Source organism: Rana temporaria, chromosome 13 (assembly GCF_905171775.1).
Source record: "Rana temporaria chromosome 13, aRanTem1.1, whole genome shotgun sequence".
NCBI lineage: Eukaryota > Metazoa > Chordata > Amphibia > Anura > Ranidae > Rana > Rana temporaria.
Genome location: NC_053501.1, coordinates 24700743 through 24716448, shown reverse-complemented (window position 1 = coordinate 24716448; position 15706 = coordinate 24700743). Strand labels below are relative to the sequence as shown.

General features: G+C 48.0%; 1 protein-coding gene across 4 annotated transcripts in view; it reads left to right on the top strand.

Moving 5' to 3' along the window:
- Positions 1–15706, top strand: part of NIN (ninein) — a 176171-nt gene that overhangs the window by 28014 nt on the left and 132451 nt on the right. For all 4 annotated transcript variants that reach the window (XM_040332070.1, XM_040332073.1, XM_040332071.1 and 1 more), the window contains exon 2: positions 4501–4695. In XM_040332070.1, the coding sequence (XP_040188004.1) occupies positions 4522–4695 (174 nt within the window). In that variant the 5' untranslated portion in view covers positions 4501–4521. The remainder of the gene's footprint in view (positions 1–4500; positions 4696–15706) is intronic.

Sequence of the window (15706 nt, the reverse complement as noted above, 5' to 3'; positions counted from 1 at the left end):
TTTGTTGTAATACGTTGCTCATCCTGTGTTCGCCAGAGAAGGGGGGACATGTCGTGTCAGACTGCTTCTATTTCAAATCCTGTCCAGGTTGCTAAGCGGGATTGTGGGGAGATAAGCGTCTGTGTGAAGATTTGGATTTTCTTGGTCAGAAATGGAAGGTTAAAGATTATGTAGGTCTGTAATCTATAAGGTGAAGAACACGAAAGTGTATGCCTTCTTACTTGACATCTGCAGGTTAAATTATTCATTTTATTCCATTGGAAATATGGCTTCCGTTGTTGGAATTTATAGTGTTTCTGAATGGTAGCTGTTTCATTATCGGCAGTAGCATCGCTACCAGGGGCGGACTGACCATTGAGTCACTCGGGCACTGCCCGAGGGCCTCATGCCACTAGGGGGCCCCATCAGGGTTGCCAGGCTCAGTAAAACCAGGGACAGTATGTAAAAATCAGTTTTTTTTTTAGATCTGTCCCTGATATGTCCGAAACCGACATGCTTTTGATGGGAAAATCCCGAGATTTTAGCTGCCCCGCCTCTGCACTGCCTCCTGGCGTGGTGGCCATCTGTAAGCCCAGGGGCCCAATAATCTTCTATTGCATGGGGGCCCCATGAGTTGTCAGTCCGCCCCTGATCGCTACCAGTCTATACATTGCATCCGATCTGGAGTCCTGGGCTCATTTCCAACTTAGGATCCGTGTGTGTGTGTGTTTTTTTTTTTTTTCCCCTTGCGTGTGTGTGTGTGTGTGTGTGTATGTATGTATGTATGTATGTGTATATATATATATATATATATATATATATATATATATATATATATATATATATATATATATATATATATACCAGTATGGTGGCCTGAGTTTATGGGAGGAGCCCGGAGGGTATTTAAGCAGCCCACTCACACATGCTCTTTGTCGGTTCAGTGTGCGGTACTACACGTCACTGGGCGGACTCTTCCCAGCTCACCTCATGTCCGTGAGTCTGCGCATTCAATCGCATTTGACACCCTCCCACCCTTCCCTTTTTCAGGGCACTTCTCAGCATATCCTTCATCTAACTACCCATTACTTACCTTGGGTATGCCCCCTTTTCTTGGCATACTGACCAGACCACCAAGGCACACTTCAGGTCTATGTTGTAAGTCTTGTCGCGTGTTTATGTGATCCACATCTCTCTCGATCAGAGGGTAACGACCATAAAAAAAAAAAAAAAAAATCTATCTATCTTTCTATCTATCCTATCTATCTATTATTCTCTATTTCTAATTAGCTGGTAGATTTAATGAATACCAGTTATCCTAGCACTTCAACAACTGTGTGTTTGTTTCAGGTCAACGAGCTTGCATAGTTATGGAGCAAATATCTAGGTCTAGTGGGTCACTGACCTGAAACAAATGTGAAGCGTATAAAACTTTAAAGTCTGAACAATTCTGCTTGATTGTATGTTTATAAAGTGGCAAGGATGAAGTTGACAGCCCTGAAGCCTTTTCTAAAGTCAGCAGTCCAAGAGCTTAAAGCGGAGGTCCGCCAAAAAATTAAAAGCCAGCAGCTACACATACTACAGCTGATGACTTTTAGTAATCGGACACTTACCTGTCCTGCAGTCCAGCGATGTCGGCACCGCAGCTGATGTTTCCATCAGGTGTCGGGTGCTGCCACTGCCATTGTGGGTAAGGGAACCCGGCAGCAGGGGGGTACAGGCAATACACTTGTAAGGGGCCCAGTTGCCCCCCTCCTTTTTTTAATTTTGTCTGACCCCCCCCCCCCCCCACATTTAAACTCATGGATTTGTAGGTAAATTTGAATCAAGGTAAATCCAATTGCCTCTCGGGGGGATCAGGAAGGAATTTTTTCCCCTGCTGTAGAAAATTGGATCATGCTCTGCTGGGGTTTTTTGCCTTCCTCTGGATCAACTGTGGGTATGTAGTTAGGTTATGGGATTGTACTGTGTTTTTTATTTTGTTTGTTTATTTATTTTTTGTGGTTGGACTTAATGGACTTGTGTCTTTTTTTTTCAACCTGACAAACTATGTAACTATGTGGCAGGTGAACACCCCCCACTTTTTTTTTTTTTCTTCTTTCTTTCGTTTGCCCCCCCCCCCCCCCCCCCACCTTTTTAGCAACTGTCTGACTTTAGCAACTCGTGGCAGGAGAGAGAAGAGAAGACTTGACTTTGTTTTGCTCGTCATATATATATATAATATATAAAATAATGTTGCCTTCTATGTTCTGGAGATTTACCTTTTTTTATTTCCTGTTCCATAGCCAAGCAGAGTGAGAGGAAATCCATGCAAATTAAGGGAGTTCCTTGGGCACCCAAAATGTGGGATTTTCTTTTTACTTTGACTTGCAATAATAACGGTAAATGGGAAAACCGACCACAAAAAAAAGACAAATGTTATAATCCCTCTGCACTCTATCCAAACTAAAAAAAAAAAATGTCACCCTTTTTTAGTTATAGAAGTTACCAGGGCTTTTTTTCAGCGAGAACGCAGGTGCCTCCCAGGACTGGGGTGTACTGGGGATCTATTGTTATGTGGCGGGGCATTTATTGATTTTAAAGGAACTACTGTTGAAGGAATGGTCTAGCTTCCTAGCTGCTGGAGAGTCTATTGATGCTGGCTGCTAGGAGATTTGTTGTTGCTGCCGTGGCTCTCTTATTGTTGGTGAAATCTATTGTTGCTGTGGGGTATATTGCTTATGATTGTGGGGGATGCATTTTACTGCTTTTCTTGTTATCCTTAAATTCCATACAAATTACTTGGCACGACCAAATGATACTTGGATCTGTATTCTCTAAATGAGGTGGTACTGGGAGGTGGGTAGGTTGTGAAATCAAGGGACGGTGTTTGCAGGTGGGTAGGGGGCAGAGCCTAGAAGTGACTCTGAAGGGGGGGGGGGGGGGGGTGGAAGGTACATCACACCAATGACTGAATATCTTTGTTTAATCATGGTATATCCGAAAGAAACAAGCCAACTAATTTTGATTTTTAAGAGACCATCTTTATCGGGGGGGTAAGTATACTGTAGTTATGCCAGACATGAAAGAGTTGGGGCTCATGTACACTACAACTTTTACACTTTGGAGCTTTTGGTGTTTTTTTGTTTGTTTTTTTTGTTTTTTGCCAAAGCTTCTAAACTCAACTCCATAAAAGCTTGTGCGTCAATGCATACATAGGCTTTTACAAGAGTTTAGAAGCTGCTGGGTTAGGGGAGGTTCAACTTCCCTCTCCTGAGTGGAAGAATTGCGTTCAGGATAGACATTTTGACTGCCGGCTGCAGAACGTGGCAAAGTCGTGGTTTCTGTTTTTCCATAGTCAATCTGGTCCGTGTGTACATGAACCCTTAGAAGGTTAGGGGAAAACTGGCTTCAGCAGCTCATTTTAGCATATGAAGGGGTCCTCTTGGACTCATCAAAATGTGTTGGTGTTTTTTTTATCAAATATTGGAATATTTGGACTCGCTCCAATTTTCCTTCCTTCCTTCCTTCCGTTTTCTGCTCTTCTTCTTTGTAATTTTGTCCAAGGCCGCCACCATTGACTTCTTCTTCATGCATGAGAGCCTTACCAAAGTTTCTGCGCTCCTCATTATAATCCACTCCATACTGCCATAGTAAACACCTTGGATTCAGCACTCCGATCCATTGCTTTTCAATCCCAATGTTGGCAAGAGCAATTCTTATTTCCTTAAAGCGGGAGTTCACCCGAATTTATTTTTTATTTTTTAACCTTCGATTGATGCTCATTTGGTCAAGGGGAATCGGGTATTTTTTTTAAAATTGAAGCCGTACTTACCGTTTTAGAGAGCGATCTTCTCCGCTGCTTCCGGGTATGGTCTTCGGGACTGGGCATTCCTATTTGATTGACAGGCTTCCGACGGTCGCATACATCGCGTCACGAGTAGCCGAAAGAAGCCGAACGTCGGTGCGGCTCTATACGGCACCTGCGCACCGACGTTCGGCTACTTTCGGAAAATCGTGACGCGATAGATGCGACCGTCGGAAGCCTGTCAATCAAATAGGAACGCCCAGTCCCGCAGCTCATACCCAGAAGCGGCAGAGAAGATCACTCTCTAAAACGGTAAGTACTGCTTCGATTTTAAAAAAACTACCAGATTCCCCTTGACAAAATGAGCATCAATCTAAGGTTAAAAATTAACTTTTCGGGTGAACCTCCACTTTAAGGGCCTGTTCGTACTATTCTGGATTTCAGTGTGTGTTTGTTTTTTGTTTTTTTTATAATTATTTATTATTTACATTTTTTTTTTTTTGTATCCATTATTGTCTACCACAATGCAACACATCAAAATTATGGAACACAAGCATATTGTACTGTGCTTGATGGGTTACTGTGAATTGCGTAACTTTTCAGTATGTTACAGTGGCACGCAGGTGTGACTGTGCTCTTGGTCTTCTGTCTAATGATAACTTTGCTTTATTTGGTATATGTTTTTTTTACATGAGTCTCTATGCATGCTCACAAGCCTCTATGTTGTCTTGCAGGACAGAGCAGTGGGCGATGGGATGGAGCAGGACCAGCATGAAGCTCGCCTCAAGGAACTCTTTGACAGCTTTGACACCACTGGAACGGGGTCTCTGGGACAGGAAGAGCTGACAGACCTCTGTCATATGCTCCAGTTGGAGGAAGTGGGCCCCTCTCTGCAGCAAGCTCTACTCCAGGATAACCCACATGGCAGAGTAAGAGTCACATCACATGACTATAATGAGCTGTATTGGGGGGGGGGGGGGGGCGTTGGAGAGCCAGACACAGGGTGGCTGACATGCCAGCCTTAAAGGGATGAGTGATGGGGCTTTTCATTTGCTGGTGTCTGGCTGCGTATTGTTGGATCAGGGCTATCAGACCGGTCAGGAATGCTCATTCTTCTCTGTGATCACCAGAAAATGTCATTTTGGCACTGGGGAAAAAAAATCATTTATTCCAATTATTTTCTGAAGTCTTTCATCTCAAACTCGATAACACTCGTGAATAGAAGGGGGGTGCAAATTACCTATAATGGTATTGCAGTATTTTGGTGGGGTAGCAGAAAATCACAATTTACAGTAATCATTAAGAGCTCATTCACACAAAGGTAGTCTGTTGTACAATAACACAAGTCTTAATGTGCATCAAGGCGGTCTATTAAATTTATTGGGCTGCTCACGTGTCACAACCTAAAATTGTACAAACGTTATTACATATGCTGCACACTTACCATGAGTTGAGGTTCACTGCAGCGTATGCGCATTGAAGGCGTGTTCACCAATTCGAGTTTTATTTCAACAATCCTACTGAAAAATCATTTGCTGGTGAATTTCTTCTTCCCATCATTAAAGCGGAGTTTCACCCACTTTTAGAATTTTATTCTCAAAATTATTATTGGAGCATATAGATTCGGCAATGAAAAGGTGTGTGTGTGTGTGTGTGTGTGTGTGTGTGTGTGTGTGTGTGTGTGTGTGTTGTGTTTTTTTTTTTTTTTTGCTTTCTTTCTTTGTCAGCTTACCTAGATGGTACTTCTTTCTTTTTTTTTTTTTTTCTTTTTTTCCCCCCAATATAATTTCTGACCTCTGCCACCCACGGATATGTCTGTCAAAACCAGTGGCGCACTGTCTCCTGGGAGCTAGGTTTCATAATTCCCAGGAGTCGGAGTGGATGGCCGCCGCTCGTTATTGCGATATCCCGAAACCGGAAGTGACACAATGAAGTCAGTGACTGACTAACTGCTTATCTTGGTTTCCATCACAACAGGGCATGCACTTCCGACGTAGATGCCCATTGTCATGGCAACTGGCTAGGTTTCCTGCGCTGCAAGCTTTTCATATTGTGCATGCGTGACAACAGGTAGTGCATGCTGGTCATTCAGCTGCACCGTATCCCAGAAGTAAATGCTTGTGGGTTTCACATGCCCACAAGCAATATGGGAACTTCCAACACAGCAAAATACCGTATTTTCCAGTGTATAAGACGACCTTTTGTACTTCAAAATATCCCCCAAAAATCGAGGGTCGTCTTATATGCCGGTACCTGTATGCAGAGTCAGACTGCGGGCGTCCATTGTTCAAAAGCCGGACCTCCTCGCTCTGCTAGGAAACTGACTATCACGGACCAGGGCGAGAAGGAGGTGCGGCTTTCGAACAATGGACGCCCGAAGTCTGACTCTGCATACAGGGATAAGGTATAGAGATCAGCACAGTGAGGTGAGGTAGGCAATGGGCACAGTGAGGTGAGGCGGAAGGGGGTCGTCTTATAAGGTGAGTATATCCCAAAACCAACCTTGGTCGTCTTGTACGCCCAGTGGCCTTATAACCTGGCAAATACGGTATAAGGTATTTATTTAATATATTTATTCTAGTGGTGAATTTGACTAAAATTGTGAGTGGCATTAATTCATGGCATTTAAAAAACATGTTGTTGGAGCTCCGCTTTTAAGTAAACCAATTTCTTTTCAATATTTTTATTGCGTTTTAAGGTGAAAAGATATAGAGTAACAGTGTAAAAACTATCCCGACCTGAGGGAGAACATAACCCATCAGTAAGTCTACCAATTTCATTGAAAACCCTTTAAATGCATCCAAACCTGCTACCTAGTTGGAATCCTAGGTCTATGAAATTAGTTTAACTCCAGTAACAATTTGAAAATTGAATAAATGTTCTGGAAAAAAAAAAATTATTACATTCTACTGGTGTATGGCTGGCTTTAGTTTGGGAGGCCGTTGAAAATAAATGGGACTAATGGGTACATAGTTGTGAGAAGTGGTAGCCTGCCATGATGCATAGGTGTGAATTGGCCCTAAATTTAAAGTGCTTGCAAATGCGGAAGGTTTTATTTATCTTGGTGCATTTTATGCATTAAGATAAAAAATCCTGTGTGCCGCAGGTCCCCTAATACTTGCCTGAGCCCCATCTCGATCCAGTGATGTTGCATGAGAGACTTGGCTGTCTGTGACTCTCCCTCCTTATTGGCTGATTAAGCGATTTGGTTTGTCGAACATGTTAACCTTGCTGCTATAGTGCTGTTTTATCGTGGCCTAGTGATGATGGTGCGTGGATTTTTACGATTTAAAGCATTTCTACTTTTGAAGATTGAAGTGTGGTCACCTCTCTTGCATATACTTTGACAGTCTTTTGGTTCACGGACTGGACCAGCACCAGATCTTCAGTACAGCTATTGCATCACCTGGAGCGGTATTGCAGCCTCTTTGTCTTTGTGGTTCAATAGACTTCAATGGAGAAGCTGCAAAAAAGCGTGTGTGTTTGTTTTTTTTTTTGTTTTTTTGCCTTAATTTTACTGCTATTTTGACGCAATTTACTTTTTTTGCATTTTTTTTTTTTTTTTTTTTTTTTTAATCTGCCCAACAACAAACTAGTCAAAAAAAAAAAAATCATCAAAAATGCAAACTGCATCAAAAAAGCACTGCAGGGGGGGCGTGGCCTGGACATGGCTGAGTGAGGACGCTTTCCATCTGAGCTCCCGGCCTGATCCCCCTATTTTCGGCCAAAAAACACACTCAGACCGGCATGATACCCGTAAGGAAATACGGGACCAGAGCAGCATCTAAAGGGACACCCTCCGCGAAGATCTCGGGGAATATCCAGAGATATTTCAAGACCTGCCAGGAAGTCTCCCCCGATTCGGGCCTACTGGCGACGCGAGACCATCCGGGAGTATCCCCACGCGGCGCAGAGGTGGATCCAACTGAGCAAATATCGAACCCTGGTGGTTCAGAGGACTGGCTCACTTTCGCCCCTGACCCTCCGGAAGACCCCCCAAGGGAGGAGATGGCGGACCTACAGGCTCCGGGGCCGGTGGGCCTGGACCCGGCCATCAAGGCCATGCTACAGGCCTTACCGACTAGACGGGACATTGAAACGCTGATACTGAAGCTAGAGGAGACACACAGGAGAGACATTCAGGAGGTGAGAGGGGAAGTATCCACACTTACGGACCGAGTGGCTTCGGGCGAAGAATCAGTGTCCTCTCTGGCGAACCGGGTGTCAGCGTTGGAGCAGGCCCGGGACCAACACCGAGAGGCGGCTATAACACTTCAGCTCCACTTGGAGGATGTGGAAGATCGAAGCCGCCGCAGTAACCTGCGGATTCGCGGGGTCCCCGAGCCGGCGGCGGCGGAGAATGTGGGCGCCAAAGTGATCGACCTATTCCGCGAGGTGCTGGAGGGATCCGGAGGCGGTGGTCACACTGGACAGAGCACATAGAGCGCTTGGGCCTAAACCGGCGGATCAAGACAGGCCGTGAGATATTGTGTGCCGCCTACACCGCTATGCCCAGAAGGAAACAATCCTCCGCAAGGCCTGGGATCTCGGGGACATAGAGATGGACGGTGCCCAGATCCGGATCATGCCTGACCTCTCCAGAGCAACCCTCCGACGCAGAGCACTACTACGCCCTCTTCTGGACCTCGCCAGGCAAACGGACCATACATACCACTGGGGGTATCCACTGTCGGTTACTTTCCGGAAGGAAGCCGGCGCCTTCACCCTCCGGACCGCTGCGGACCTCCCAGACCTCTTCCGTTTCATGGGCGCGGAGCCCATCCAAGTTCCTGACTGGCTGCAGTTCTTCCCGCGCCCGATCGGCCGATCGGGTGCACCGGCGTACGGAGGTCCCTTCGCCCCACGTCCCCAGAGAGGCAGGAGGCGCCGCAACTCGGCTCGTGGACGAGCGGCACGTGAGTAGGCCGTAGGCCAAGCATCTGATCCCTCCACCCGTGCCACCACACCTTTCCGGCCCTACGCTCCCTGCCCCGGAGAAACCCGTGCCGCCCACCCGGCTACCCGCACCCCTAGAGACACCCGGAACCGGATGATGGACGGGATAGACCTTGACTGGGGGTCCCACCCCCCTCCCCCCGCGTACCTCGATTATGGCCGCCCCGCTTGCGGGTCTTTGCCTCAGGTGACATCCGGTACTGACCCCTCTCCTCCTCACTATGGGTGCCCCGGGGAGCTGCCCTCATCTTTTGATCTTCCTCGGCTGAAGAGATCCTAATAGGGGGACGATATAGCTCCCGGGGCTTCACACCCCCCCCCAGTGCTGGGCATAATACCCTTGGAACGTTAGCTCAGCTGCGACCGGGACCCCGCAGATGCTGGGTCTTTCGACATTGCGTCCCCCTTCCGCATTGAGAGCCGACGTAAGTCTGCCAGCCCTGAGTACGTGAGCCCCAGGGTGGACTTTTGTTGTTTGTACATTGTGCTTTATTTTTTAGTCACCTTGCCCAGAATAAGGGACACAGATCTTGCCGCTAGGGAAGGGGAAGGGGTGGCGGTTTGTGGGGGAATGTTGAGATGTGACACGAGAGCCAGCCCGGGGGGGGCTCCGCGACTCGGAGGGGGTATCTCTCTATGGGCCCCATGCCGGGAGGGGTAGAGACCACCGCTATTGCTTTGGTGCTAGACACCCTGCAACTATTGAGCCCCGGGGCGACGCAGCGCCCCACGGAGTGGGGGATACCAGGGGGAACGTTGCTCTCTGAACGGCGGGGGGGGGGGGGGGGCGGGGTGGTTGGGTGGATCGGGATACGACTCTTGCTGTTAATGCCCCAGCCCCTGGGCTGATTGAATCCAGGGGTCCTCTGTTTGCACTTATTGTACTTGTTTGCAATGCTCTTATGTTTTGTTTCTTTAATTGCTCGTTCTGCTGTTAAGTTTCGCAATCAATGCTGAATGCTCTGCATATTAACGGTTCATGTTATGTGTTTTCACTCTATACAAGCTATGGCTGAGACGGGGGGGAAAGGGCTGGGGGCTCGCTCCCTGTCCCTGTCTAGTACATCCCCCCAACTAGGGCTGCGCTCGATCCCTGGGTTACCCCCAGAGAGCGCATATAGCTGATTTTGGCTAATTTAGTTAAAGCTACCTGGAGGCCGCACCTGAGGCCTACCCTTTAAGCTCTCTACCTCTACCTTTCTCTATCCCCTCTCTCTGATACCCTTGCTCTCCTGCCCCCCCCCCCTCACGAGCATGGAGACTCTGACGGTGACATCATTTAATGTCAAGGGACTTAACACCCCTGAAAAAAGACGCATGTTAATGCAAGACATGCGACGCATGGGGGCAGACGTGGTGCTGCTCCAGGAAACGCACTTTAAAAAATCCAACCTGCCACTACTGAAAAACAAGTTCTTCCCCACAGCACACCACTCCCAATACGCGGAAACCAAGAGCAGGGGAGTATCTATCCTGGTCTCTGCAAGAGTACCCTGGTCACCAATAGACGTCCTCGCAGACGGGGAGGGACAGTTCCTCTTTGTGAAGGGGAAGATAGGCGATAAGTCAGTGACCCTAGCTAATCTGTACGCACCCAATGTCCGGCAGGATGTTTTCCTGAGGAAGTCCTTGATACAACTTAGACGTTTTACAGAAGGCCACTTGATTTTGGGAGGCGACCTAAATGTACCCCTGCTCCCGACTGAAGACACATCAACCGGACGGACGTCCCTGTCTCGAGACACGCGGAAGAATATTGACACCGCTCTGCGCTCCATGCAACTGGTAGACGCCTGGCGTCTTTTCCACCCTGGTGACAGGGACTACACTTTTTTTTCTAAACCCCACCAAGTGTATTCGAGGATAGATTACTTCCTCATACCTCATAGTCAACTAGACGCGATTCAGTACATCACTATTGGTTCGATCACGTGGTCTGACCACGCCCCAGTCACCCTGAGGTATTCCCTCTCGGAGCCAAAATATGGCCAGAGGTCGATGTGGAGGCTCAATGAGAGCCTTCTTCAGAATAAGGAGGTCATGGCGGAAGTCATCACAGAACTCGGACATTACTTTACCACTAATAGTACACCGGACAGCGAGACGGGAACAGTGTGGGAGGCGCATAAAGCAGTGATCCGAGGGGTGCTCATTAAGCACGGCGCGAGGCTGAAGAGGGAGCGATCGCTACAGTTGGGCTCGCTCCTTACTCGGCTCAGTACACTTGAGACTTCACATAAAATAACCCCATGCAGGCAAATCGGCGCGGAACTGGATGTGCTCCGCGCGCAGATCACAGATCTCTTACTCTTCAGAGCCAAGGCGGCACTGCAGACCTGCCGGCGGGCCACGTACGAAGCGGGCAATAAATGTGGCAGAATGCTAGCCAACACACTGCGAACCCGTCGACTAGCCTCATACATTCCACACGTACTGTCCAACTCGGGAAAGAAACAGTCTACCCCACAACAGATATCGCGGGAATTCGGACAGTTTTATAGTTCGCTATACAATTTGAACAGACCCCCTACTCCAAATACCACAATAAGGGACTATATCTCGTCGTCACTAATGCCCTCTCTGCCCACGGAGGCCCGAGAAGAGCTGGAAATCCCCATTACACTTTCAGAAGTTCAGCTTGCGCTGAAGAGCGCCAAACCGGGGAAGGCCCCGGGCCCTGACGGACTTACCATAGCATACTACAAGACGTTACTGCCGACCTTGGGGCACCACCTAGTGAGACTTTTTAACGATCTGGGCTCAGGGAAATTACTCCACACCACCACACTGCAAGCCCAGATATCTGTAATACTGAAAGAAGGGAAGGACCCAGCTAGCTGTAGCAGCTACCGCCCCATATCCCTTCTCAACACTGACCTCAAGCTGTTTACCAAAATTCTGGCATCTAGGCTCCAGAGGCACCTCCCGAGCCTGATACACCTGGATCAAGTGGGCTTTGTCCCCTTGAGAGAAGCCCGGGACAATACCATCAAGGTACTCAACCTGATACACATGGTGACTATCAATAAAACACAGAGTCTGCTGGTCGGAACGGATGCCGAAAAGGCGTTCGATCGGGTAGACTGGCGGTTTATGATGGCGACCCTGGAACATGTAGGGATTGGAGAAACAATGAGAAACTGGGTGGCGGCGATATACACCGGTCCGACGGCGCGAGTAAGAGCTAACGGGGTACTGTCAGACTCATTCCCGATAACTAATGGGACGAGACAGGGCTGCCCCCTTTCGCCCCTTTTGTTCGCTCTGTCACTAGAGCCATTTTTGTGCCATGTCCGGCTGACTCCTGACATCAAGGGCGTCGTTACCACGAACGCGCAATATAAAGTATCCGCCTACGCAGACGACCTACTTTTCACTCTCACAGACCCTGACACCTCCCTCCCAGCCCTTTTCCGGGAATTCGATAATTATGGCAAACTCTCCAATCTAAAGATCAATCTATCAAAGTCAGAGGCCATGGGCATAGGGATTTCGCAGCACCACCTTGCACGGCTTAGGACGGGTTTCGGTTTGAGGTGGACGGCAGTGGCGCTTAAATATTTAGGGACTCTCATCCCTCCCACACTCTCGCACCTCTACCGACTGAACTTTCCACCCCTTTTGGCGGAGGTCCGGAAACTGTTAACTCAGTGGACTAGCGGGCTGCACTCGTGGGTAGGCAGAGTTAACATTCTAAAAATGACGATCCTCCCCAAGTTTCTGTACCTCCTGCAGGCCCTCCCGATTCGCATCCCCGGGGAGTATTTTAAACAAATACACTCAGCGTTCATTCAATTTCTCTGGGCGGGGAAAAAGTCACGGGTACACAGATCGGTCCTGTCCCTCCCTAAAATACATGGGGGCTTGGCCCTACCGGACATTCGGACTTACTATCACTCAGTACATTTGGTGAGATTGATTGGTGCCGTCACGGGCATAATAAATTATGGACGACAATAGAGCAAGATCAGTCTGACATCTCCTTACGACGCGCACCTTGGTGCTCCGCCCCGCTCCCTCCTGCGACCAGAAGCCACCCCTTAATAGGAAACACAGTTAGGGTCTGTGCGGACATTATGGCTCGGCGGTCCCTGGCCTCTGGGGACTCTCCTCTCAGACCTATCATCGGTCACCCGCTCTTCGGTCCAGGATTACGGGATAGGAGGTTTCTTAACCTCATGAGGGATGGCCTGTTCCAGGCATCCCATTTCAGTGCGGGGGGGAAATGGAGATCGGCAGCAGAACTGACAGACCCCAACGGCGCCTACCGTCTCGATTTTTTGAGAGCAAATCAGCTGACTCATTTTTTAAGTGGCATCCCTGCCCCCCCGACGGGACAAGTACCAATGACTGAGCTGGAGGAGATGTGCGAGGAAACTGGAGTGCTTCCACACGCCCTCTCCCTACTGTATGCCATACTGATAGCACCATCGGGAGGATATCGGCTGCCAGCCCTGGAAAAATGGGAAAGGGACCTAAACACACAGTTCTCGCCCGCCAAAAGACAAACCATACTTCACTTCACACACAAATCCTCCCTATGCGCAAAAACTCAGGAGACGAATTATAAAATTCTCTCCCGCTGGTACAGGACCCCGGACCTCCTAAATAAACTGTTCCCCAACTCTGCTGGCGTCTGTTGGAGATGCCAGCGGGATAGGGGCACCTTACTGCACATCCTTTGGACCTGCCCACGAATCAGGGGCTTCTGGGGAGAGGTACGACGGATCGCCCAAAAATTCACAGGATACGTGGTACCAGATGACCCGGGCTACTTCCTCCTGCACGCAACCATCATGCCATCAGGAGTCTACAAGAAGTCCGTGGTTCGCCACCTCCTGGACGCGGCCAAGGCCTGCGTGCCTCTCCGATGGAGGTCACCTCACCCCCCGACTGTTGCTCTTTGGCTGCAAAGGGTGGACGAGATCAGTCGAATGGAGGACTTGATACTCTCTAGCCAACAACGCCACGAGACATACTCTGAGACGTGGCAGCTTTACAACATTTTCAAGTACTCAGATGAGGGACAGAGCCTCAGAGAGACCGAATGCCCAGTTCCAACCCCACTGACAGATACGTTACCTGTTCCTTAAGATGCCCTATGTGTACATGAACGACTTAGACTCATGTTACGCCCCCTTGGGGGCGCTTTACACCGACCCTGCTCGTGCAGACACCACCCCCCCCCCCCCCACCCCTCCCCTATCTGCCTCTCTTCCCCTATCTCTGTCTTCACCCTGATAAACTTTTCTATACCCCTCTCTAACTTCTACTTTATCTTCTCTACTGAAAATGGAAAACAGACCTGAGGGTCGGCCCGAACGAACCCCAATGCCAGGACAACTGGGGACAGATGTATCCTCTTAGAGACAAGTACCGAGAGCTCCCAGTCATGCCTTCATATCCCACCGCGACATTATTTGTATAACCAAAGGCCTACAAGTATCTCTGTGATTGTGTTTGATTTGTACTCTTGCTACTGTAACTTGTGTGTATTGGTGGTCCGCGAGGACTGACCTTTTGATGAGAAATAAAAAATTAAAAAAAAAAAAAAAAAAAAGCACTGCAGAAAAAGATCAAAAGCAAACTGCATTTGTGTGAACCGAGCTGATACAGAACATTTAAATGCATTAGGTATACATTCTAAGAGAGATAAATCTTTGGTCAGATTTGATTAACGTCCATTCTAAGGACGTGGCTCAGTTCGGATCATAGTGTTGGTTTATTTAGTGGGGGAGGGGAGTTGCAAGCAGAACCTCTTCTTCTTCTTTTTTTTTTTTTTTTTTAAAGGAAGTGGAGGAAATGGGAAGGAAAGTATTTTCTAATGTCACCAACAGACTGATTATCGCTTTCTGGTTATTCATTCTTGTAAACCTTTTGAGCAAAGCAACAGCCATCTTGCTTGTATCGCTAGCAATGCTGAGTAGAAGTACAATGGAATGCTGTTGTAGGCTGCATCTATATACGTCTCAAGCTCTCTTAAAGCTACAGTGCCATGTTACCCACCCCCACCCGCTTGTCTGTGTCCTCATTGTGTTATCTTCGGGACAAATGCATATTCATGAGATGTCATGACAAATGCTGCTGCTTCCCTTGCTGAGGGGTGACATGTCTGGAAACAAAGAGGCAACATTGACATCTAAATTGCTGGATTGGCTGAACGTTTTGTATCGGGGAGAAAAACAAAGTGATTTGTAACTCTGAAATGAGACGGTGGGCCCCCCATTCAATTTTTTTTTTTTTTTTTTTCAAGAGTGTCTTTCTATGGTAAAGTCTCTAACCCAGCTCTTCTCAACCTTTTCAATGCAGAGAAACCATTGAAATCACTTTCCGGTCTCAGGGAGCCCCCGCGGGAAAAATTCCTGTGGCTAAAACTCCTGATATATTAGTGCGATGGTCAGAGGAAAGAATTACAAATGTGGTCATTGGAAATTACCTTATTACAGATGGCCAAAAAGATCAATGGTGTCAGTGGGAACTTATCTGAGAGGCAGAAATTGATCAAGCAACCCCCTACCCACATCTGGAGGAACCCTAGGGTCCCATGGAAATCTGGTTGAGAAACCCTACTCTTTAACCAGTGTTCTTCTTTATCTACTTTTGGAACCAAAAATCCTCGCAAGCCCTCCCAAGCTGTGGCCATTCCAGTCTGTAACCATAATGGGCAGTAACTCTTTGACCTCAAGACCTAAGGGTTTTGGGTATATCACAAAGTCTTGGGGCTTATACCCGCACTTTTGGTATCTGCTCCTATGACCACTGTAAAGCCTCGTACACACGATCAGTCCATCCGATGAGAACAGTCTGAAGGACCGTTGTCATAGGTTAACCGATGAAGCTGACTGATGGTCCGTCACGCCTACACACCATTGGTTAAAAAAACGATTGTGTCAGAACGCGGTGACGTAAAACACAACGACGTGCTGAAAAAAACGAAGTTCAATGCTTCCAAGCATGCGTCGACTTAATTCTGAGCATGCGTAG